The sequence below is a fragment of the Mustela erminea genome, chromosome 12 (assembly GCF_009829155.1).
Source record: "Mustela erminea isolate mMusErm1 chromosome 12, mMusErm1.Pri, whole genome shotgun sequence".
NCBI classification, from domain to species: domain Eukaryota; kingdom Metazoa; phylum Chordata; class Mammalia; order Carnivora; family Mustelidae; genus Mustela; species Mustela erminea.
In genome coordinates this window covers 76,277,395-76,302,200 of record NC_045625.1, presented here as the reverse complement: position 1 = coordinate 76,302,200, position 24,806 = coordinate 76,277,395, and the positions used below count along the sequence as shown (strand labels likewise).

General features: G+C 45.2%; 1 protein-coding gene across 5 annotated transcripts in view; it reads right to left on the bottom strand.

Moving 5' to 3' along the window:
- PRUNE2 (prune homolog 2 with BCH domain) overlaps window positions 1–23,831 on the bottom strand; it is a 255,458-nt gene extending 231,627 nt beyond the window's left edge. For all 5 annotated transcript variants that reach the window (XM_032307297.1, XM_032307299.1, XM_032307300.1 and 2 more), the window contains exon 1: window positions 23,573–23,831. In XM_032307297.1, the coding sequence (XP_032163188.1) occupies window positions 23,573–23,608 (36 nt within the window). In that variant the 5' untranslated portion in view covers window positions 23,609–23,831. The remainder of the gene's footprint in view (window positions 1–23,572) is intronic.
- Between the last annotated feature and the right edge of the window lie 975 nt (window positions 23,832–24,806).

The following is a 24,806-nucleotide window of genomic DNA, read 5'->3' as shown; positions in this document are numbered from 1 at the left end:
TCAATACACTGCAGTCTTGCTTACTTTTGGAAGTTAATATTCATGACTCACTCTTTTCTCCTTGGAAAGGCTAACAGAAATATGTGTAGCTCTGGGTAGCCCACTAACCACATAGCAGTTGGCAGAGGTCTGGGATTCCAGATAAGTGACATTCTTAGCTGGGGGCTTGTTTAAAACACAAGAACCCAAGAAATTCGGAAAACACAAAATTCTCCATGTAGCTGCAGTATGACTCCTGAGAATAACAGAACAATTGGAAGATATTTTAGTTGACTTGCCTCTTGGACTCTGTCTGTAATGAAAGGGATTCAAGATGCTAGGAGGCACTTGGTAGCTGATTTCCCTTTTCTTGAACTACCCTAGGACACAGGTGATCTACACTCTTTGTACGGCAGAGACTGTTGCAAAGTGATGGCAAGCATGGTTCCTCCCTTTATCCAAGCGCCTACAGTGACCCCTCCTAGCTCCTCCCATCAAGAGAGGGTGTGAGTATATTTCTCTACCCCTTGAGCCCAGACTGGCTGTGTAACTTGCTTTGGCCAATAGATGAAAGAACTTGTAGCGTGGCTGAGAAAGTTAAAAGTGACAGTGTCTGTGAAATACCTAGCACAGGGCCTGACACATAGTAATTTCTGGTTAGATGGTAGCAGTGGTCGCTGACACTGTGTACGCCATAAACCACATGTTCCAGGACAGCCACTCTCCTCCACGGACTTTGCCCTCCATATATTTCCTTTGCTCTTCTCTCTCCCCCTCCTTGCTTACTTCTGGCTGGGCCCAGATGTTCCAATTGATGGCATATCCAGTGGAAGGGCTTGCACAAAGCATGTGTGGGTTATAGTTCCCCACAAGTAGAAATTAGCTGGCCCATCCTTGAGTTCACCACAACCCCAAAGACCCACAGGTCTACCCAAGAGTTAAGGATATTTATGGTATAATCTAGTGAGGGCCAGTTTGATCTAAAACATGCCTCTTGGGTAACACTGAAGAACTAAGAAAACAAGCACAATTTATTGAGTGCCATTGGCTAAGTGCTTTGTAAGTATTATCTCATGGAAGCTTTACAGAAATTTTCTGAATTCCCTGAGATAAATTCTAAATTGTCCCCACTTCACAGATGAAAAATCTGAGGATTAGAGATACAAATAATTTGCCCAATTATGTGGAATGCACTGACTGTAAGGAAAATAAATAAGAGCCCATTCCTAGTCCTGAATTCATTTGAGAGTTATGAGAAACCCTTACCAGGGAAGATTCAGGCTGACAATCCCCAATCCCATTCCTGGCACTCACTAACCCTACTTCCTGGGGTCTAGCTGGACAGCTGAAAGGAAGATGGTAGAAGGGAAATAGCCACACGTGCTTATTGAGCACCTACTTATTGCATCAGGCAGTGGAGTAAGATTTGGAAGAGGTGAACAGATCTACTTTCCAGCAGCAACCCCAGGCAAAGCTCTTACGGCACCAAGAGGCCACAAAAGCACAGTGGATATGAATACTGCATTGGGAGCGCATAGGCTGCTTGGGCTTGAAACCTGGCTCTTTCGCTTCCTGCCTGTGTGAGTATAGGCCAGCTGCTCACCTCACTCTACCTCAGTTGCCCCAAGCACAGAATGGGTATAATTATACCTACCAAACACGGTTATTATGAACATAAAATTATTTTGTGAATATTTAAAGAATATACGTAGTGCTCTTGCACATGGTCATGGCTAGATTAAATATTAAATAAAATTACATTTATGAGTAAACCAAGGCTCAAAGAGGTTAAGAAGCATACCCAAGCTCACATAGCTGAGAAGCTGCTGAACTTGACATTCAGACTCCAGGACCATTGTTCCTTTCCTTTTGTGTTGAGACTACTCAGGCTGAACTGATGGAACATGAGACAAAAGCAGCCATTCAGACCAGAAGCCTCATTATCCTCCCTAGCAAACTCTCCACGCACACTAACCCGCGTATGTCTACACATTTCCCCCAGCACCAGTCCTGGAGGGCCAAGCCACTGACTTCCAGACACAAGTCCTATGGCTCTCCTCTCTGCCCTTGTCTGGAATTTCCCAGCAGCCTGTCCCTCTCACACAAGCCCCAGGTGCACTGTGGTCACCAAACAAACTGAAGACTTCATATAACAATTAAAGGACTTTCACTCCGCACAATGACTGGAAGGCGAGAACACTTGACCTAGAGATTAATTTCTCCAAGAGAAATTATTACTAGTCTTATCAGGAGGCCAGGAATTTAAACCCCTACTTTTGTGTTGATTTTTATTTTGTTTATTGATAAGTAAATCTTAAACTCAGAAACATAAGTCTGACTGTCAGCTCTAAAATGGGTAGTTTTGGAATCCTCATATATATTTTGCAGGGGTTCAGATGCCAAAGTGGTAGAAGTAATGATTATTATCGTCATCGTCATCATCACCATCAAAGCAAACACTCAGATATTTATATGTATCACAAAGTTCTAAGAGTTTTACATCTACTACCTCATGTAATCCTCAAGACCCCATTCAGCAGGGGGGACTATTGTTATTCCCCATTTATATATGAAAGAAACTGAGGCACAGAAAATTTAAAGGATGTTTGCAAGGCAGTCTTGTTTCACAAATGCTTCCCTCTTGATCTAAAGGAGTGAAGCAAGCTTCCCCAAATCCTAAACTTGGGACACAGATGCAATGTAAAGTTATTCCAAATGTGATCATGGAGATGACCCCTGCCCCAACCTCATCTGAAGACATAAGAGATGACAAAATACTAGCAGGGATTTTCATTGGTTAATAATATTAAAAACTGCCAAAGAATCTCAGGATTCTTAGAGATTTTATTGGGTGAATATCTACCCTTTGATGTGACCATTAATAGAAAGTAAGTGTAGTTCTGTCCAGTGTTCACCTGACAGGATGAATTCTAACTTTAGAGCATGTAGTAGCCTGCAATGTTATTCCTAATCACTAACTTTTCTTACTAGAGTAAGAAGCACAAGGATGTGTCCCCATCCAGTGCCATGGAACTTGCATTATCTACAGGTGGAGTATACTTCCTGCTCCACGCTCAGTGTGCTTGGCCACATGACTGGCTTTGGCTGATGAAATGCAAATGTAAGCGCCTTACTACAGCTCAGAACGGAAGCTCTAAGAACCATTGTTGGATCATACCATCCTACCAACTTTTTTACTCCTTTCTTTCTTTCTTTTTTTAAAAGATTTTATTTATTTATTTGACAGAGAGAGAGATCACAAGTAGGCAGAGAGGCAGGCAGAGAGAGAGGCGGAAGCAGGCTCCCCACAGAGAAGAGAGCCCAATGTGGGTCTCAACCCCAGGACCCCGAGATCATGACCTGAGCCAAAGGCAGAGGCTTAACCCACTGAGCCACCCAGGCACCCTTTCTTACTCCTTTCTTCTGCCCCAAGAACAGCCGAGCCCAGGCAGTTGTTGCATCCCAGTACAGTATGCAGGACAGACGCGGTAGCCTGCATCCCAGAACAAGGAAGGAAGGCTCTTGGAGCCACAGCTGACCTTCAGCAACCTCTACCACCAGTGAGAAATACACCTTTGTCATTGAAAGACCCCGACACTGGGGATTTTTTGCTACAGCAGCATGACCTGGTAAAAGGTGACTGACACAAAACAGGACCTTAAAATGATGCCTAAATGCTCAAAGATGCCACCAAGCATCCCCAAACTACATGAGGTTCCACAAGACACTCTGGGCTCCCCGCTGTATTGAGAGAAACAGAATTCTGTATTAAGGATAAAGGAATTGGACAAGGGTAAAGGGGCTGTAGGAAATAGAGTGTGAACAAAGAGCACATCAGAGAAGCAGGGTGACTAAGCAAAAGCCATCAACAAAGGAAGAAGGGCATAAATAATAAAGGAACAACGTCAGTCGGTAACAAAGCATCCTGTACAAATGGGCACGGACAACAGTGGGGAGAAGCAACAACAATGAAACAGAAAGCAAATCAGCATCCAGATGTTAAAGTACTGCCTGAAAGATGATATTAAATGAGGACAAGAAACATTAAAAATAATTTAGTCAAAGAGACAGAGATCAGACATTGGGGGAAGTTTGATTCAAACATTGTTTCCTGCAGCAAGTCCTTGGGGAAAAGACCTTCCTGAAATAATTCAAAGGACCTGGTGAAGAGCCCTGTACTTCCTAAGACGCTGTCCCTTCCTTCAGGTTTCTCCTCCTCCTCCCTCCCTAAAGCCCAATAACCTATTTACTCATGGTCCCCTCCACCTCTGCTAGGCCCTGTGAACCCACACCATGAGGCCCCAGTGTTTCGTTCGGGCAAAGCATAAGGAATATTAGATCATTTTATCAGCAACACATACTAGAAACGGGCATGATGTACATGGCCTGTCTTGCGAGTTATTAGAGCCGATGGCTGTCATTGTGGTGCGACTACAGAGGGATTCTTCTTCTGTCCTCTGAAATAGGAGCACTAAAGACTGCTTTCTTCACCTAGATTTTTTTTTCTTTAAATTCAATTAGCCAACACGCAGTACATTATTAGTTTTTGGTGTGGTGTTCAGTGATTCATTAGTCGCGTTTAACACCCAGTGCTCATCACATCCCATGCCCTCCTTAATGCTCATCACCCAGTTAGCCTACCCCCCACCCTCCTCCCTTTCCACAAACCCGCAGTTTGTTTCCGGGAGTCAAGAATCTCCCAGGGTTTGTCTCCCTGTCTGATTTCTTCCCATTCAGTTTTCCCTCCCTTCCTCTATGGTCCTCTGTGCTATTCCTTATATTCCACATACAAGGGAAACCACATGATAATTGTCTTTCTCTGCCTAACTTATTTCACTAAGCATAATCCCCTTTGGTCCTCTCTATGTTGATGTAAATGGTATGTATCCATTCTTTCTGATGACTGAGTAATATTCTATTGTATATATGAACCATATCTTCTTTATCCAGTCATATGTTGAAAGACGTCTCAGCTCCCTCCACAGTTTGGCTATTGTGGATATTGCTGCTATATGAACATCGGGGTGCAGGTGCACCTTCTTTTCATTATATATCTGTATCTTTGGGTAAATACCCAGTAGTGCAATTGTTGGGTCATAGGGTAGCTCTATTTTTAACTTCCTAAGGAACCTCCATACTGTTTTCCAAAGTGGCTGTACCAGCTTGCATTCCCACTAATAGTGTAAGAGGGTTCCCCATTCTCCATATCCTCACCAACACTTGTTTTCCCTGTCTTGTCAATTTTAGCCATTCTGCTGGTGTAAGGTGGTATCTCATTGTGGTTTTGATTTGTATTTCCCTGATGATAAGTGATGCAGAGCATTTTTCCATGTATCTCTTGACCAATTGGATGTCTTCTTTGGAGAAGTGTCTGTTCGTGTCTTCTCCCCATTTCTTGACTGGGTTATTTGTTTTTTTAGCTGTTGAATTTGATAATTTCTTTATAGATCTTAGACACCAGCCCTTTATCTGCTTTGTCATTTGTAACTATCTTCTTCCATTGTGTAGGTTGCCTTTTTGTTTTGTTGACTGTTTCCCTTGCCATGCAGAATCTTCTTATCTTGATGAAGATCCAATAGTCCATTTTTGCTTTTGTTTCCCTTGCCTTTAGAGACATATCTTGCTAAACAGACGTGTCTTTTATTTCCCTTGCCTTTAGAGAAATTGCTGCTCCTCAGGTGGAAGAGGTTACTGTCTGTGTTCTCCTCTAGAATTTTGATGGATTCCTGTCTCACATTTAGGTCTTCCATCCATTTTGAGTTGACCTTTGTGTGTGGTGGAATAGAATGGTACAGTCTTATTTCTTCTGCATGCGGCTGTCCAATTTTCCCAGCACCATTTATTGAACAGACTGTCCTTTTCCCATTGGATACTCTTCTCTGCTTTGTTGAATATTAGTTGACCATAGAATTGAGGTCCATTTCTGGGCTCTCTATTCTGTTCCATTGATTTATGTGTCTGTTTTTATGCTGGTCTTTGCCTTATATTTTTAACATCTTAGGAATTGGCCCAATGGCTCAATGTGCATCTCTGTCACATTGTGATGGGACTGCACTGCTGCCCGAAGGAAAGTGCTGGAAGGCTGCACGTCCTCTTTACATTACATTTGGGGGCACCCCTCTCTAGATTCCATTGTCCCCTGAAAAGAGCCATGAACAGGGCCTTCTTCCCCTCAGCCTTGCACTCTGGAGCCTCACTACTCAAACTATGGCCTGGGAACCAGCAGCAGAAGCATCAACTGAGAACATGTCAGAAGGGCAGGCTCCCACGACCCCCCACAACACATGATACTGAATCAGAATCTGAATCCTAACAGGATCCCCAGATCCTGTGACATGAAAGTTTGAGAACTGAGGCTGTCATGCCCACCCCTCCTGAAAGTCACTGTACTGTGCCCCCTGAGGAGTGAAAAATGCAAGTTGAGGCTCTGAGGTAGAGAATACCAGAAATTTAGCTCTAACATGCATTAGTTAGTTATGTGACCTACATCAAATCACTTGATTTCTTGAGCCTCAGTTTCCCCCTTTATGTATTAGGCATAATAATGTCTGTCTCAGAGAATTGCTATGAAAGTCAAATGAAGTAAAATATGTAAATTCTACCCTTGCTTGCTGGCCAAGGGAAGGTTTTGCTGACAGTTAAGTGCCCAGGGGCAAAAAGTAGGATAAAGATATTTTGAGAAAACTGAGGCAGAGAGAAGGCCCAGTCAGGGATATTAGTCATGGCAAGACATCAGCTTAACCTGAATGTTCCTATTTGGCCCTCCATGTTCTCTGTTCTTTTGTCTTTTAAAGAAGCAGATGTATACTCACAAAGGAGTTGGACAGCTAGGAGTTGGGGCCCATGAGGATTTACTTCCAGAACCTTCTGCCCCACAACATGCTAATTATTTAGCAGATGTGCATGATTTAACATCTACACAGTAAGATTCTCAGAGTCACTGATTTTCATTCCCATCCCAACACTTACAAGAAAATACCATCCCAACTGTATTTCCCTCCACATGTATTAAAGGTTCCCAACATGACATCCGTAAAGGAATTACTGTACTGTATACAAATCTTCTGTAGACAATAGATTTCTCACACACACACACACAAAAATCATTTTAGGCTTTCAAGACAGCTGGTGTTCTAGACACCTGAGATTTTTATTAATACAGAAACTTGAGCTCCATTCCCTTAAATTTCCTTCCAGTAATGGTTGGCTGTTTCACTTTTTCCTCAGTGTGAACTGAGTGCTTCCTCTTTTGGAAGGAAGATCAGAAAACACAGGCCACCCGGGACCTCTATTCATAGACAAATGTGTCCAATGCCTCTTAACCTCTGTGCACACTGAACTTAGCGGTCATGTGGCCTCCATCATGGTATGGCTATACAAAATGCTGGTCCAGAAATATATGTGTTTCTTAGTGAGAGTCTTTTTGAAAGAGAAGAGTTTAGCTTAGACAACATTACACTGCACCATGCTACAATTACTCCCTATTGCATCAATGTGGGAGGCATTTAGGTCTTTGACCAGTTAATAAATATGAACCAAATGGGGAAACAGTAGGAATAGGGTAGAGGGATGAAGAGTGAAAGACAGAGAATTTGGCAGAATTACACCTCGTCTGTAGGAGGGAAAGATCTTGGATTATAGGCAATTAAACGTTCTTCCCCTCATTACCTGGAACTCTGAGGCTGGAGTCAATCCAAGCAGCATGCAGTCACCTGGCTGTCCCATTACAGCACGTGGGACGTTGCCCACAGGCCCTCCAGAGACCCGCCTCGAAGGTTCCTCCTTCCCATCACACATGACACTTGGCCTCACAGCACCTGTGGAGCTCAGCATGTTTCCAACAATGGCACAACCATTCATCTCACACTTGCAAACTATTCATGAGAACCCACCACACGAAAACTCCAAAGCCCAACAGATTTGCTCTCCTGTGTGTTTCCTGAGACACAGCTTCAGGACAACTGTGTTTCACCTTTGGGTATTTTCCACTTGGAAAAGTGCCTGTATTCTTACTGGGCCATTTTCTTTTATGGAGATGAATCCAAAGCATCAAACTCTCAACGAGAACTTGAACCTATCTTTTGAAAGTGCGAACCAGTTCTTAGTTCATAGATACTTCTGGAAACAAGGGCTGGGGAATCAGAAGACGCAGACCCTATGCATCCAGCTGTGCCACTTACTGGCTGTGTGTGCTTGGGCGAGGCTGGATTTCACCTGCCTGGTCTTGTTCTTCTCATCCGTGGTGTAACTATAATGACATACGTCCTACCCACGGCTGACCAAGTGCGACCACACAGGTGAGAGAATTTATGAAGTGCAACAGCATGTCTTGAATGACCACACCAGGCAGTACTGTTCACTACTGTGACTAGTCTGACTAGTCACTGGGTCATAAAGCATAATCCTTTTTTTTTTTCTAAGATTTTATTTATTTACTTGACAGAGAGAGAGAGATCACAAATAGGCAGAGAGGCAGGCAGGGGGTGTGTGTGGAGATGGCTCCCTGCTGAGCAGAGAGACCCATGCAGGGCTCGATCCCAGGACCCTGAGACCATGACCTGAGCTGAAGGTGGAGGCTTAACCCACTGAGCCACCCAGGTGCCAACAAGCTCAATCCTTTTGAAATAGAGGACGTGGGGGAAAAGAAAAAAGGGACGAAGTAGCCTCTCTGGTCAGATTCGACTTCATGGTTTCAAATAAGAGCTCTAACTGGTGTGGTATAATTTGTGCTATGATCATCTTAATTCAGGAGCAAGGCAGCTTCAGATTATTTGCTCAGATCCATATTCTCTTGAGAGAGAGAGAGATTGTACAAGCACAGGGGGGAAGGGGCGGAAGGAGAGGGACAAGAAGACTCCTTGCTGAGCGCAGCGCCCACCGTGGACTACATCCGTATTTCTCAAATTAGCATGGCACTCGTCCTGCTGTACCGTACAGCCTCTCAAACTTTTCAGGAGCACAGACCTTTGTGTCAAGAGATCTGAAATCTATGCCTATACAATGTTCTAAAGAACAAGTTAACCTTTCAGAACCTCTCTGGGTCTTGAAAGGGGGTGGATTTCATCCAGAAATCAATTTGGAAAGATTCATCAAGAAACTTAAAACTATTTATATCTTTTTAAAAAAAGAATATATCTTTTGCTCCAATAATTACATTTTTGAAAAACTATTTTAAGGACATTGTCCTACACAAGATAGGAAGATTATCGCTACAGAGATGTTTGTTACAGTGTAATTAAAAATGCAAAAAAAATAGGAGGGGTGAACAAAATGTTTAACCATCGTATATCTTCTTTATTACACTGTATGCTATGATTTAAGATGCTGATTTGGAATATAATTCAATAACATAGGGACACAGTTAATGAATAATGTTAAGTAAAATACAAAATCAGGGCACTGAAATGTATGAATATCCTATCTTGATCCTATGCACAGAAAAGAAAGACGAAGAAAACTCCTTGCTAAACTATTGCCAACAGTCACACTGGAATGAAAGTGGGTAATTTCTGGGGTGCCTGGGTGGCTCATTCAGTTAAGAGTCTGACTCTTGATTTTGGCTCAGGTCATGATCTCAGTGTCCATCTCAGGGTCCATCTCAGAGATGGAGCCTTGTGCCAGGCTCTGTACTAGGCCTGGAGCCTGCTTGAGATTCTCTCTCTCCCTTTCCCTTTGACCCTCTTCCCCACCCCCCCTTAAAAAAAAAGTGGATGATTTTAATTTTTAATTTTTATTTCCTTTATGGTTCACTTTTTAGCTTCCCTCTATTTCCCAAATTTGCTTTAACATTTACTTATTATTTTATAAATGAATGAAACCTGACACATCATACCAGGAGGGTGAAACAGACAAAGCGTAAAGTCATTTGTTTCCACGGTAAAGATCTGGGCTTCCACAAGATTCTGACCTGTAAAGGTCTGCGATCAAAGTAGCTGACAGTTCCAAAGCAAGAAATCATTAACAACAGACTATGGCTGAACACATGGAATCCTGATGCCCGTGTCCACACCATTCTCTGAAGTGATGGGTCAGGGTATGTCCAGTGTGACACAGTGATCGGAGCAGCTGAATATAAACCGTACTGAAAGCAGAAGTCCAACGAAGGGGCCAGTAGTAATAAGCATGGCTCAGTGTTTACAAAAGTCATCAAAGCTATGTAAATGCTGGCATCTGAAACTACCACTGTGAACTGGTTGCTTGTCCCCCCATGAGGCTCAGAATGACCTAATACGTTGGAAGCCTAATGAAATTTTCAAAGTGTTTTAAAAGCCAGTTCTGGGATGGTATTTTGATCTGCATCACCCACAGTGAGTTTATGTCTGGATGTTTTTAGAGTGGAGCCAAGAGAGCTAGAGCTTCAGGCCACACTCCAGGGATAGCAGCCAAGTGGCAAGCACACGATCAGTTACAGACCAAGGAAACTGCTTCATTCGTGCCTGGCTTTATTATGTTAGGGTCTCACAAAACAAAGTCACAATTAAATAATAGAAGAAATATTCCGCTAGAGAATGAAATTCTCCTTCCCGTTTATCTTTTCCTATGACCTGTATGCATTTCCTAAGACCATGCTTCCATTTGCCTACAATCTAATAAGAAAGAAAACCAGAGCTCTTGGACGGCTCAGTTCGTTAAGCGTCTGCCTTCGGCTCAGGTCATGATCCTGGGGTCGGGGGGATCGAGTCCCACACCAGGCTCCTTGCTCAGTGGGGAGCATGCTTCTCCCTCTGCCTGCTGCTTCCCCTGCTTGTTCTCTCTCTCTGTCAAATAAATAAATAAAATTTTATAAGAAGAAGAAGAGGAGGAGGGGGAGGAGGAGAAAGAAAGAAAACCAAAGAAGTTCCCTCCAATGAGCTTGGTAAATACTCAAAAGATAAAACAAAATATGATCCAAAGTTTCAGCTTGTATTAGTCCACAAAAATCAGTTGAACTACAGTTCACCTTTCCCTGAAAGAATCCTGCGCTCCATAAGGCGGCGGCTCTGGGAGTTGTAATAACATACAACGTCATGACTACAGCTAATACTGCCGCACCATATAGAGAAAAGTCAGTAAGAGAGTAAACCCTAAGAGTTCTCATCACAAGGAGAAATCTTCCTCCTTTATTCTTTTATTCTTTTTCTTTTTCTTTATCAATAAAAGAAAATGCACATTCGCTGAACCTATCATGGTAATCCTTTTACAATATAGTAAATCAAACCATCAGGCTGTCAATTATATCTCAATAGAAATGGAAAGAAAAAGAAGCAGAGAGTTTGGGGGGCATGAGAGACTTGCCCCCTTGCCTCCCTGGAGAAGGGCCCAGCGACACTGCCTTCCTAGGGAGCAGACAGGCATGTGTCCTCTCAGACCTACCCGTGGCAGGGGAGTGACTTGATCTGTGCACCTGTCACGACACTTCTGTCTTCCCAGAGCCAGGTGCTGGTCTGGCCGGCCCCACCGGCCACTTGCTGGGGGAAATGTGTACGAAGTGTGCAAAGACGAACAAAGACGCATCTACATTCAGAATGAACTTCAGGCTTCACTCTTCTTTTCCATTTTGGGGAGCAAGACCCAAGCATGCACATTTCCCTTTTGTACCCTCTGATTAGTTGATAGATACTTTTCACAGCGAAATAATTGGATCGTATTGAATGGATGGACATCTTTTTTTTTTTTTTTTTCAAGCCACTTACTCTAAAGTCCTGGAGTTTGTTTGGTTTTTTGGTTTTGTTGTTGTTATTGAGTGAGGGAAAGAAATGGTTTCTGTGCATGGGAACTGTCCCACAAAAACCTTTCCAATAACTGAAAAACCATCAGCAGGTACCCCTCCCTCTTGGGCCATTTTTAGGGAATTTTGGACAGGCTCATGGACCCTGCTGCAACTTTTTTGTGGAGTCCAGAGCAAGATTTAGTTCTCAACTTGGGATGGGAGGGGGGAGCGGGCTTTCTTGTATCTTCCACATGCCACAGGCCTATTTCTGCCTCCTCACATCAGGCTCACATTTTTAGCACCTTCGCCCTCCCTCCTGACTCATGATCCCTTGTTATAAAAACCATGACATTTCCCATATCTAGCTTCCCGCAAGAATGAGGTCTCCTGTGCCAGCCACTTTTGCAGAAAACCAAAGCCGGCCCTCCACATGACAATTCTTTTCTATTTTTTTTTTTTCTATTTGAATTCTCTGCATTGGAAATTTTTCTGCAACTGCTAGCACGTCCTACCTCTCTCCTTAAACAGAACAGTGAGCTTTAATGACCTTTCCTCCTTGATGACACAGGGTTGTCACTGCGAACATCAGCAATGTACTTGACAGCTCTGACGTCACTGCCACAGATACCGGGCAGATCCTGAGAACTATTTGCCCTACCCCAGGTGGAGTGGCACTGATGGAGGGCCTGGGTCTGCTTCTTATAGGTTCTGTTTGATTTTGGTTTTGTTTGTGCACTTCCCTCCCCTGTAAGTTAGCAGCAATTACATTGTCAGGCAACCTCTTCCTCCATCACAGTGCTCTGAGAAAATCAAGCTTGTGACTATTTTGTCAAAGCTCAAACTAAGTGATGGTGATGATGATGGTGGTGGTGATGATGGTGATGGTGATGACAGTTAACATTCGTGGGTCTCTCCTGTGTCCCAGCATTGCTCCTGAGAATTTTACAGATGTAACTTCACAAATAGGCTCAGAGATAGAATTTGGGGGATTTCCTGTGAGGAAAGAACTAACTTTGAAGCTATGTTTATTTTTTTTTTAATGTCTTTATTTGAGTCTAGTTGACGTGCCACGTTACATTAATTGCAGGTGTACAACACACTGATTCGACGAGTCTAAACCTTACTCTGTGCTCACCGCAAGCTACCGTCTGTCGCCCCACAACACTATTACGGTATCACGGGCCATCAACCCCGCGCTGTGTCTTTTACTCCCCTGACTTGTTCATCCCATAGCTGGAAGCCTGTGCCTCCCACTCCCCTCCCCTCATTTTGTCCATCCCTCCAACCCCCTTCCCTCTGGCAACCACCAGTTTGTTCTCTGTATTTATAGGCCTGAGTCCGCTTTGGGTTTGTTTATTCACTAGTTCTCTAGTTCTGTTTTTTGGTTCTCGCACATGAGTGAAATCGTACGATATTTGTCTTTCTCAGCCTGACCTCTTTCACTTAGAGTAACACCCTCTAGGTCCATCCATATTGTTGCAAATGGCACAAGCTCATCTTTTTCTGGCAGAGTAACACTTGTGTGTGTGTGTGTGTGTGTCTGTTTTCAGTCATCAGTTCTGGCTGCTTAAAGGAAAGCTGCTCCTGCGCAATTCCACCCTCCAGGAGACTAAGGGTTGGCTGATGCCACCAGATGAGTAAATTCCAGAAACAGGAAGTGCTGGGCCTGCAACTCATTGCAACCTGGGCTCTGGAAGGATGTTCTCCCATGCCTCATGACTTCTCCCTGTGTCCCCCCTCCCCAATTCCTTTTCTCCTTCTCTTTTCTTCTAGCTCCTTCTAATTCCACCTGCACCTCCCTTCTTTTCTCGCTCCTCCCCTTTCCTTCACTCCTACTTGTGTCTGGGGTATAACCAGCAGCGTTCCAGGGTGTGGCTAAGTGGGCAGACTCAGGAGCAAGAAGCAGGCTTGGCGCCACTGGGAGCTGTGGACCGACTCCAGCTCTTCTCCTCACTAGCTGTGTCACTGCAGTGAGTCACCCTCCTGTAGACTGACCAGTCAGTCAACCAAGGGCCTCCGTAAGGCCTCCAGCAACAGACTCACAGCTATGAAGACATCTGTCAAACCAAAAGTTGGGTCAACAATCTTGATGGTAAGTAAGGGACAACTGCAAACTCTTTTTGAGATGCATTCTCTTTATTAAAAATTCATGAAATTCCCACAGTATTTCTGACCACGGTAAAGGCCAGTTGCACGCCAATGTTCCAACTAGTTTATCAATCTTTCTTATTCCTTTCACATGGGTACGCGGTGAGCAGTGTCTCCCAGCTTGTCCAACCAAATCAGAGCCAGCCGGGCCACGTATTTTTCTCACAGCTGGTTCTCAATAATATTCGTTGATGACTCAGTTGTCTGAGGGTTTTTAATATAAAACGGTCACCACGAAGAAATAAACCTCTCTCGGGTCAGAGTGGACTTACCATCCAATCCCCCTATAAACCTGTCAAGTTGTTCACTTTTCATTTAAAGGGAATTAAGTGTTCTGGGAGATCAGGTGGGCAGAAGCACTGGCGACTATAAGAAGGGAGTCCTAGAATTGGAGGCGGCTGGTCTGGGAGCGAACTCTAGCTCTGTTTTTCACTGGCAATGAGAACGTGGGCCAACTTTCTGACTCCCTAAAGCTCAGTTTCCTCAACTGCAAAAGGAGAATAAGACCCACCTCGCAAGACCATTGTGGACATTCAGTGAAAAAAACAGATTTCTTGGAGGGAAGACAGATTTCTTAGAGGGAAGACAGTTCACCAAATTTTAGGTGAACTAAAAAAAGCTAAGAATTAAGAACTACTCCTGTTTCTATGAAATGTCAGTAGGGCTTTCTGGCTCTCTTGTCCATCAGTGGTCTCTTTCATGTTTTTATTACTTTATACTGTTCAGCTATATGGGTGGAGAGCATATTCTCATTTTAGGACATTCACACCTGCAACGGCCCTAAGAGGAGGTGCTACTATTGTTCTCATTTTTAAAAATTTTTTTAAAAAGATTTTGTTTATTTATTTATTTGACAGAGAGATCACAAGTGGGCAGAAAAGCAGGCAGAGAGAGAGGGGGGAAGTAGGCTCCCCGCTGAGCAGAGAGCCTGATGTGGGGCTCGATCCCAGGACTCCGAGATTATGACCTGAGCCGAAGGCAGAGGCTTAACCCACTGAGCCACCCAGGCACCCTGACTATTGTTCTCATTTTATAGGTGAGAAAACCAAGACTCAGCAAGGCTTAGTAACTAAGGTTGTCTGACGAGTACATCAAAATGGCAAAGTCGGGCTTTGAAATTGGGCATCATGCCCACACCATCAGCCACCATGCCAAAATGCATTTAAGGGAAAGAAGTGATGAGGAAGACAAACGGATCTCCAAGTTTCCTTCAAATCTAAAAATGCTCAATGAAATTCTTCCCAGACTTTCCTGCTTAGGCCTGGCAGCTTCTACTAGGGGCTGCATCCTGGACTTTGGGTTATGGGCTCAGGTACAGGAATGTGAGATTACTGCTTATCCAGGGAAGGTACTGGTCTTTAAGGATGAGAGCAAAGATACAGTTTTGATTGTGTTGATTGATATCTAATTTCAACTACATGTTTTGAAGCTCCCACACAGTATTTGCAATCATGAAAAAAGCTAATTCCCAAATGTGAGTAGATAAACTCTGAATTACACCAGACCTGTTGCCCAAACAAGTTCATGATCATAGACATTATTGTAAAATGTATGTTTTTATTCTTGCCAGCGTTCAAAATGATAAGCTGCTTGCAAAAAAACAAAAAACGGAACAAAACAAAACAAAAAACACCATACAAACTTAGCAAAAACAAAACAAAACAAAACAAAACAAAACCCCAAAACGACACACACACACACATTAAAACAAGTATAACAAGGTAGAAGCTAAGCAATAAAAATAAGAAAAATGTACTATAGAAATACCAGGCTAGGGAGTAAGCATCAACATAGCTTTGAGCTTCCTGGCAGCCAAAGCAAGAAACAGAAAATGCATGGAGCCGAAGATACGCAATTTTTCTGGACACCACTGTTTCTAAAAGACTCTTGCATCATAGGCTAGTAAGAGTACTCAGGAAAGTCTGGTCACACCCCTGAGAGTTCGATGAAGTGGAGGACCGTGGGCACAGCTCTACGACAAACAGCGCACTGGTCGGATGAGGGGTCTGCTTCAGGACAATGCATGGGCTGATCCCGTGCATGAGGTCTGCAGGGTCAGGGGTGGACAGAAATACTAATGAGACTAATCTGGAATGCCTGCACCTTTCCTCTCCAGGACTCTGAAAAGCTTCCCTGCCAGTCTCTCCCATGCCATTAGTACTACCCCAGAGGAAGCAGAATCGGCTGGGTGTACCTGGTGTGGTAGGTGGGATTGGGGAAGAGCAATTTCTAGTCTTTGAACCTCACAGAGGAGGATCTATGGCGTGAATCAGTTGCATTTCCTGATCTATCCAATGTGGTTTTGCAGAGGCTTTTAGTGACCCATTCCCTTCCTTGCTTCTCGCCAATCCACTCCCGCTTAAATTCTACCAATATTTGCAGATTCCCAACAGTCATGCATAAAAACTAACCTCATTCGTTTGCAGTAACATTTTGTATGAAATATAGACTTTGTGCAAAGTTCCGGACGGCACTCCTTGACCTTAATTTTCTTCCCTGCTTCTAGGAAAACCAACCTAGGTTTGCGCAGACTGTTGTCGGCCCTTCTCCAGACTCCGATCACTTGGAGTCTGCACGTGTCCGTCCACTTTTTCATTTTTATTGAACCACTATAATGGGTTATGATTTGGGGACCAGCACAGGCATGGCTCACAGTCCCAAGAAGCACCTGAAGCCAGCTGCGGCCCCCAAGCCCCAGATGCTGGAACAACCGACCAGTGTGTTTGCTCGTCGTCCACCTCCTGGTCCCCACAGGTTGAGAGGATGTCCTCCCTCGTCTCTTTCTAAGGAACAGACTTAAGGACTCCCTGACAAGAAATGAAGGAGAGAAGATCCGCAGGCGGCAGTTCATTAAGGTTAACTACAAGGGCCAAACTGAGAGCCTACTCTGCTGTTTTTGGGAGGTCATCAGCATTGACAAAACCAAAGAGAATTTTTGTCTGATCTGTGATAACCAAGTATTGCTTTGCACCAGAGACAGCCAAGTACAAGTTGTGCCACGTGAGAATGATCTTTGTGCGGACAGAGGGAGTCCCTCATCTGGTGACCCATGAGGCTTGTGCCATCTGCTGCCGGGATCGCGTCATCAGAGTGACTGATATACCACTCAGGCTGATCTGGACACCGGCACACCAAACAGAACAGCCAAACGGAGCAATGGGTGAAAAACTCTCCAGGTGACATAATTGGAAGGCTCTTTGTACTTAATTAACGATAATACGGCAGGATTAACTGCCAAAACAAACAACTTCCTAAACATCGGGCATTGCACCAGGCCCTGCTATACAATGGTGAACAAAATCCAATAGACACCTGTTTTTTTACTCTGATTAATCAAACAAACATCCCCAGTAGAGACAGAATGACAAGTTGCGGTAAGTGACCTAAAATCGTTACTGCAAAACCCAACGTGGAGTCATGAAGTGGAAGAGGCGGAGAGGGAAGAGGTCCTCCAGAAAGAGGTTCTTTCCTCGCCTCCTCTGAAGAAAGGGTGAGAGTTACTTGTGCCACGGAGGAGGAGAAATCCAAAGATGCCGAGCCGCACCCTGGGTCAGATCCCAAGGTCATGCTGCAAGTGCTGTCTCTTTTCCTCAGAACAAGAGAAGGATCCTGAGGCTTACAGAGGGGCAAACAGTGCTTTCACAACAATCTCCCTGGCAGCAGTGGTAGAGTGGTTTACTGGAGCCTGGCGAGCCCACCACTGCAGTCGTCCGGATGATTTAGGGATAAGGTGGGTGGGAAGGGGGTGGAGGAGAAGGAAGTTTCCAGCTGGAGAAACTGGGTGGATAATAGTGCCATTGGGTGAGATAAGAAACTGCACAGAACTACAGGCTGGGGCAAATGGAGGGAAGCCGCCACCGTTCCAGGTTCTGTGCTGAGGACTGTTGAGATCGTATTTTGGCTTTACAACAAATCTGCAAAGTGGGTATCATTATCCCATTTGTTAGATTAAAAACCCAAGACCAGGGACACCTGGATGGCTCAGCTGGTTAAGTGTTGGCCTTGTTCTTCTTTTCCGTAAGGACTGGTTGAAAATTTAAAATCTCTGTGAGTCAGAAATATTCCAATAAAGGGATGCCTGGGTGGCTCAGTTGGTTAAGTGTCTGCCTTTGGCTCAGGTCATGATGCCAGGGTCCTGGGATCAAGTCCTGCATTGGGCTCCTTGCTCAGAGGGGCATCTGCTTCTCCCTCTGCCTGCTGCTCCCCCTGCTTGTTTTCTCTCTCTATATGTCAAATAATTTTTTTTTAATTTTATTTATTTATTTGACAGAGAGAGAGATCACAAGTAGGCAGAGAGGCAGGCAGAGATAAGGGGGAAGCAGGCTAGAGAGCCTGATGCGGGACTCAATCCCAGGACCCTGAGATCATGACCTGAGCTGAAGGCAGAGGCTTTAACCCACTGAGCCACCCAGGTGCCCGAGACAAATAAATTTTTTAAAAATCTAAAACAAAACAAAACAAACAAACAAACAAAACCAAGACAGTGTTGTCAAATTATTTTTTCCAACCCAGACTTTATGGGTTGGATTTTTCAGAGCAATCCAGTACCCACTTTGCCTCCCAAGATCTCTTAAGAAAAAAGATTACCTTTCCCTGGAAACCAAAGCCCAAAGCCACAGGGCTCAGATAGAAATGCACCAGGCACATTGTCAGAGATTCTGAGTAGGCTACTCTGAGACCTAGGGCAGAGAAGCCATGTACAATTGTGCAGGGTGTTGACTGCTCAAGCCCAGAGGGTGTCAGTCATATCAAACTCCATCTGAATGCTGCCTCCTGACTATGTTAGTCCTGCCCCTTCCCAGTTTCTCTTCAAAGATGACTCCATACTCTATGATTCTCCCATAAACCCCAGGGTCCAAACAGAATCAGTGGCCAAGGCAACACCATGTACTTCACCTCTCTGGACCCCAGATGTTCTTTCCATTTTTTGCAGCCTTCATCCAAACACAGGTAGTTCCCCCTCACCCTTTTCTCTGCTCAGCTAGCACTACAGGGAGGAGTGAATGTACAGGGAGAGTGATCTCTCCATCACCACGCCACCACTGCCTACAAGAGCTCTCTAGACCAGCACACCAAACCCCAAACAATGTTAATATCTGCCCAAATAAATGCTACAAATAGAAATAAGCATGTTATACCAAAGCTCTCATCTTTTTATCTGGTTAACATCAAATATTCCCAAGTCACTAATTAAACGGTTTCCTTGCTCACCTAATCACGTCCTCCAAGACCCAAGGGGCTGAGGAGCAGTGACTAATTCCTTTTACCTTTGAGGCAGACCAATCCACTGTGAGATTTACACTGAAAAAGACCAACTCTTCTCCAAAGCCCCTGGGGCTGGATAATCTACAGCCCTTGGTCTGAGCTGGCTCTGGGGCTAAAGAAATCAAGGATTCTTCTCTCTGAAGGGTGGGGGGTACCACATTCACAGAAGTGCTTTGGATTCCTGGTTTCCTTCCTGCTCACCAATGCTCAGGCAAAGTCTCAAGTGCACCTCGCTGCTGGTGGGGAGGGAGCTGATCCCCTGGTCTGTGATCAGCTCAGTTCTCCAAAAGAAACTGCTCAGGGCCTCCATCCATCCCTACTAGTCCTCACCACGGCAGCCCTTCCAAAGTATCTGCAACAGTCACTTTAGAGACGCTTTTTTATGGACGAGTCCCACTTTCCTTCCCGTAAAGGAATCAGGAATATATTCCTCCAACTTCCAATGAAGACGATGACTCTGCAGACAGGCTGCAGTGTTTTTCTTTCTTTTTAAAACACCCCTCTCCTCTATAACTCGCATGTGGCTGCTCACTTAGACTTCTGAATGTGTTCTCTTGGTCCCTATGCCACATACCAGAGAGTCTAAGTTGCCATTTGGGTCATGCGGAATTTCACTCCTGTACGAGTCCGTCCACGTGGTGACTAATACCCGCTGCAGAACAGAGCTCTTCACCTGCAGCTGTCCCTGCGGAAGGGAACAGATGCATTCCTCGGACTGTAGTGGTGACCCTGTCCCCACCCTCTCTTTGAAAACAGCATTCCTGAGACATGGATGTGCTCTGGATCCTTCCAGCGGCAGCTGACACTTCTCCAACCCGACACCCAAGGCTGCCTAGTGATCTACATCTTAGGGCACGTGGATGGCAGTGACCCCTCCTCCCCATCCATTAGCAGCTGCTTGAATTGCACCAGCTGCTGGTGTCCAGGCAGCGGGAGAGGCTCAGTAGGCAAGTATGGGGACCTTGGCTTCCCACCAGCTGGGGCCCTGATGCTTCATTAATTTCATTTCTTCCTCCCAAAGTTCATGGGAACTTAGACCATTTACTGCCACCATGAGGTGGTCTTGGTCTGAATATTTTCCCGAGCTGACCCCCGTGAGAGGGGAGGATATTTCCCAAATCACAGCGTAGAGCGGGCGGGGAACCCTCTTTCCCTCCCTTCATCAATTTTTCTACCATAGAAATGCTACAATGAATAACAAAGACACCACCGTTAGAAATGGCAAAACTAAAAATAAAAGCATAGCTAAAACTTCAGGACAAGCCTGGAACTACAGGATTTGATCTCTGTCCCTATCTGAGCGCTGAATGGGCAGGTGGAAGAAAAGCTAGGTGGGCACTGGCAGGAGAAAAAGAAAATGTGTTTTTCATTTGCGGTCCTAGCAGTGGGGTCCGAACCAGAAACATAGCTGAGTGCTCTCATCAGGGGAATGCCCGCAGGTAAAAAGCATTGCCCTCCCTTTCTTTGGTCAGCATCTCTTCTGTCTCGGCGGTCTTGCTCTCATACTGATTACTGTCTTGTTTAATAATCATTGCATTAATTTCCTATTTGTCATTCCTATTTTTCAAGAAGGTGCCATTTGGGGAGACCATGCTTGGAGTAAGGGACTACCTCCCTTGCTGCACCCCACCATCAGTGATGGTTATCAAGAAGACGTAGGCACCCGAGCCAGTCCTGACCAGGTAGAAAGCACCCCAGAGAAGCATTTGAGTGCCAGGAGGGATCCCACTGAGGTCACATTTGGGATCTGCTTTTGTCATTTCTTTTAAATACAGCATATTGTCAGGAAGAAGGGTACGTATCAGAAGGAGAGACCTAGGGCAGAGGGGGCCAGGATTATGCCAGTGAATCTGCCTCAGCTTAAGGGTCCACAGGAGCAGAGTGAACTGCGTCTTTCCCCAATTTCAACAGAACTAAGCTCCAAACTGCTCAATAAAAATCCAAAAGCATTTCTCCCCCTTCAAAGATTTCTGATCCACACCAGGGCCTGGCCTAGAATGGAGGAGCTTCTTTTCTCCTCACAATGACAAATGAATAATAGATGCTCCTAGTCTGGAGGAAAAATGATGCACACTTTCTCCAAAGTTTTGATCATTGGAAATTTTATCCATGACTAAGAGTTACTCCATTTTGCAATATAAAATGTCTTTTGTCTATTGGAATGAGCTGGTTCCAACGATGGTGAGGTTATGTTAGGACTTTGGAAAGAACACTGACTACTCCAAACTATTAAAAGATACACATCATGACTACAGAATATCGAAGCAAGAAGTCAAGTAGGTAGGAAAAAGCCTTGCCAGCTAGACTTTTAATGCAGATAAGCCTATATTAACTTCTGACTGAAAACAGCTTAAGCAGAAAACCTAAATTCTAACTAATTCTGGTGTAATTGGGCCTAAACGAAAGCCAGCATGATTTTCTTTTCCTTAAAATGTTCTCCAAAGTACTAGCCTGTTTCTTTTAAACAGTACTAATTTACTATGAATATACTTCTCACAAATGAATGTCATAATAATTGACTTGATATTTTTCTCCAAAACAAAGATTATCCTCTAAAACAAAAGGTTATCTACTATGAGAGTTAATATTGCAAATTAAGTAAAAATTTTATTTACCTAGAAAATATCATTTGTCAGGAGAAATAGGACACCAAAAGTGACCAAAACACCTTTTCTGTGGCTATGAAAAACCAACTGTGATCTCTGGAAAGAAACCTATTTCGAGAAAAAAAAATTAGCAGTAATTGTCCTTCTGGCTAACACAGGCAACCAGGAACAGTATCTCAAGCAACCGCTTCTTTCTCCTGTCTTTTTTTTTTTTTTTTTAATAGTGTAGAGCAAAGTGCTCAGCTAGTGAAGGGACTTGGTAAATAAACTTACCCATTACTTTGAACTGATTGCTCTGAAATAGGAAATTTTTCTGTTCCAGCAATCGTTCTTCAGAAAGGAGGCAAATCTCTTGCTCACATCAGACCCCACAATCTATATGTTTATTGTTAAAATACATGTCGGAGGTGTGGAACACAGGGGCAGCCTATACCTGCACGTATCTATGATGGCTTTTCATTTTCATCCACCAACAAAATAAATAAATAAGTAAATAAGTTGGCATGATCGACTTTCCTTTTTGTGCTCAAGTAAAACTATAAGGGGTCAGCCATACACACAGAAACGACCACCAACTTTCTCAATTCTGAAATCCCCACTGACAGTTGACTCTCCAGGAGGCTTACGGTACAAAACAAATTACTTACATTAGCAGTAATCAACTCTGAGGGTCTTTTAAAAGATAGAGTTAAATCACTGTAAGAATCACACTTGGGTCTACTCTCCCTTTGTTGTGCAAGCATAAATACGTTATGATAATAATCTTGCAAATATCCTGCCATGTGATGAAGATGTCACCTTAATGCAGACTTTGTATATTGTCTTCTATGAAGGTTTAAAGGTTAAAGGCATCATAAATTATGCATTTCCTCCTATGCCAGGCCCAGGAAAGGTAATTTCACTGTTCATTAAAGATATTGCTTGTAAATGAGCAGAGGCTTTTTCCTAAGTGTTGGAACAGAAACATTTCCATTATGTGCATTACCGCTATGCTGGAGAGCCAAGATAGTTTGGAATTAGGAAGCTGCTGGAATCTGTTGTTCCAGAATATGTAGCAACTGTCAACACACACAATAAAATCACAGTTCGCTCTTTGGACAGTGGTACAGTTGTACCAGGCCAACGAGCTCGTCTCCTCCCAGGAGAACAATAGTCTGGCAAAACCCTACATCATCAGCAACAGTTGGGGTTTCCCCTTCTGCCTCTGCCCAAATTACAGATCTGAACAGGGACTGGGAGACGCGCGATTCACGCTAGCACGTCCCTTACTCCTGCACTGGAGCAAGCTCTTTGTGAGGGATGCCTGGGTAAACTCTGCCTTTGCCTGGCACATCCTTCCCAGCCAGCACCCTAACTTCCTTTCTTACGCTTTGCCACCACCTCCAGCTAAAAGCACAGTTCTAAGGGATTTTTCCCCCTCCCCTTTACACTTAGAGGTAACTGCATCTGCAGAAGGCAGGGCTCGGTTTTTGAAAGGAGCACCACACCCATTAACCCTCTCGCCTTCAGAAGCAAACTGCAGTTTGGCTCTACCTCTCTCCAACCTCAGACCAAACGAACCAAAGCTAGACACACAGGACCCAACTTCTGCCAGGTCGACCACCCCCAGCTCAGCACTCTGCCTGCCCGTGGGCGGGCGAGGATTCTGGATACAGACTGCCTGCTGTAAAGGACCAGAGTTCCAGAGATTCTTTCCAGGGAATAGCCCTCATACCCTGACAACTAAGTGGCAAAGTTGTTTCTTCCTTCTCTGCTGCAATGCCCTTTCCTCTTCATCAGCGTGCGCGCGCGCACACACACACGCACACACACACACACAGATACGCACACCCAGGCGCGCACACACACAGACACACACACACATAGCGTTGCTCCCCTAACTTACCAGTTTAGATTTGGCGCGTTGCAAAAATTCTTCCATGTCTCCGCGAGAGGTTTGGACTAGGGGTACCCGGCGGGGCGCAGAGAAAGATCTCTGCCCGCAGAGAGAAGCGGGGTCTCGGGAAACCGGCCGGCGGAGCGCAGCGACCGCTGCTCCCTCCTGCCGCTCAGAGGCGGCTGAGGCTGTGGCTGCGCCCTCGGCTGTCGCCTCCCAGGGCTCCCCGCCCCACCCTCGCGCCCCCGCCACCGGCTCTGTGCGTCTGACTCTGCCCTAATAAGGAAAGTGGGTGTGCCACCCGGGAGCCCCAGGGCGCGCCTCGCGCGGGCACTGGCACGCGCCTGCGGGGCCGGGACTCGGGGCCGGGACTCGGGCACCGCGCGAAGGCGGGGGTGTTGGGGGGATGGCGAGGGGCTCCTCCGCCAATCGCAGGGCCCCGCTGCGGCCTCCTGACGTGGCGCGCGGAAAGATGCTGCAACCATGGACAGCGCCCAGAAGTGCGAGCCAAGTGCGAGGGGCTGCTGCAAAGAGAGGTTCTGCCGCAGGCACCGCCGCTGTCAGCCAGGCGAGGTGGGAAGTGAGAGAGGGGAACAGAGGTCCCCGGAGAGCACCCCCCCCCCCGACCAGCGCCTCCCTGGCTGGCTGGCACGTTACAGAGAGCTACAGCGGTCACTTAATGAACTGGCTCTGCGGACCTGGTCAGGGGATGCATTCAGCTAGATTGGGGGTTGGAGGGTTACTGCTGAGCTAAAAGCAGAGCGACCTTGATGGAAAATAATCAGAAGAGCAGGCTGGGAGGTTGTGCTTGGATGCATCTCTCCTCCTTACCCTCAAAACACACCCATCCAGCAGCAGGCATCTGCAATTCACCCCGGCTAGGTGCCCTTATGTTGGCCCTGGGTTGAAGCATAGTTACATCGTTCTGCAGTCCCCATCTGCTCTCTGATCAGGAGGCGCTGGGGCTATAGATCCTTTCTACTGCGTAAGGGTCTGTTTCTACCAGAGCCTCAGATAATTTCTATGCACATTAAAGTTTAAGAAGTACTACAATAAACAAATATATAACTATGATCCTTATCTTAAGCCATGAAGTTTCCTTGTGTGTGTTCCTAGCCTTATCAAATCCCAGGAATCTTGGGCTTTCTCTCGCATCTGGGCTATAATACTTTCCTGCCCTCTCACCAGCCCTCACTGCCTGGCTAACTCAGGCTTCAGCTGTCAGCCTGAAGATGTGGTCTCA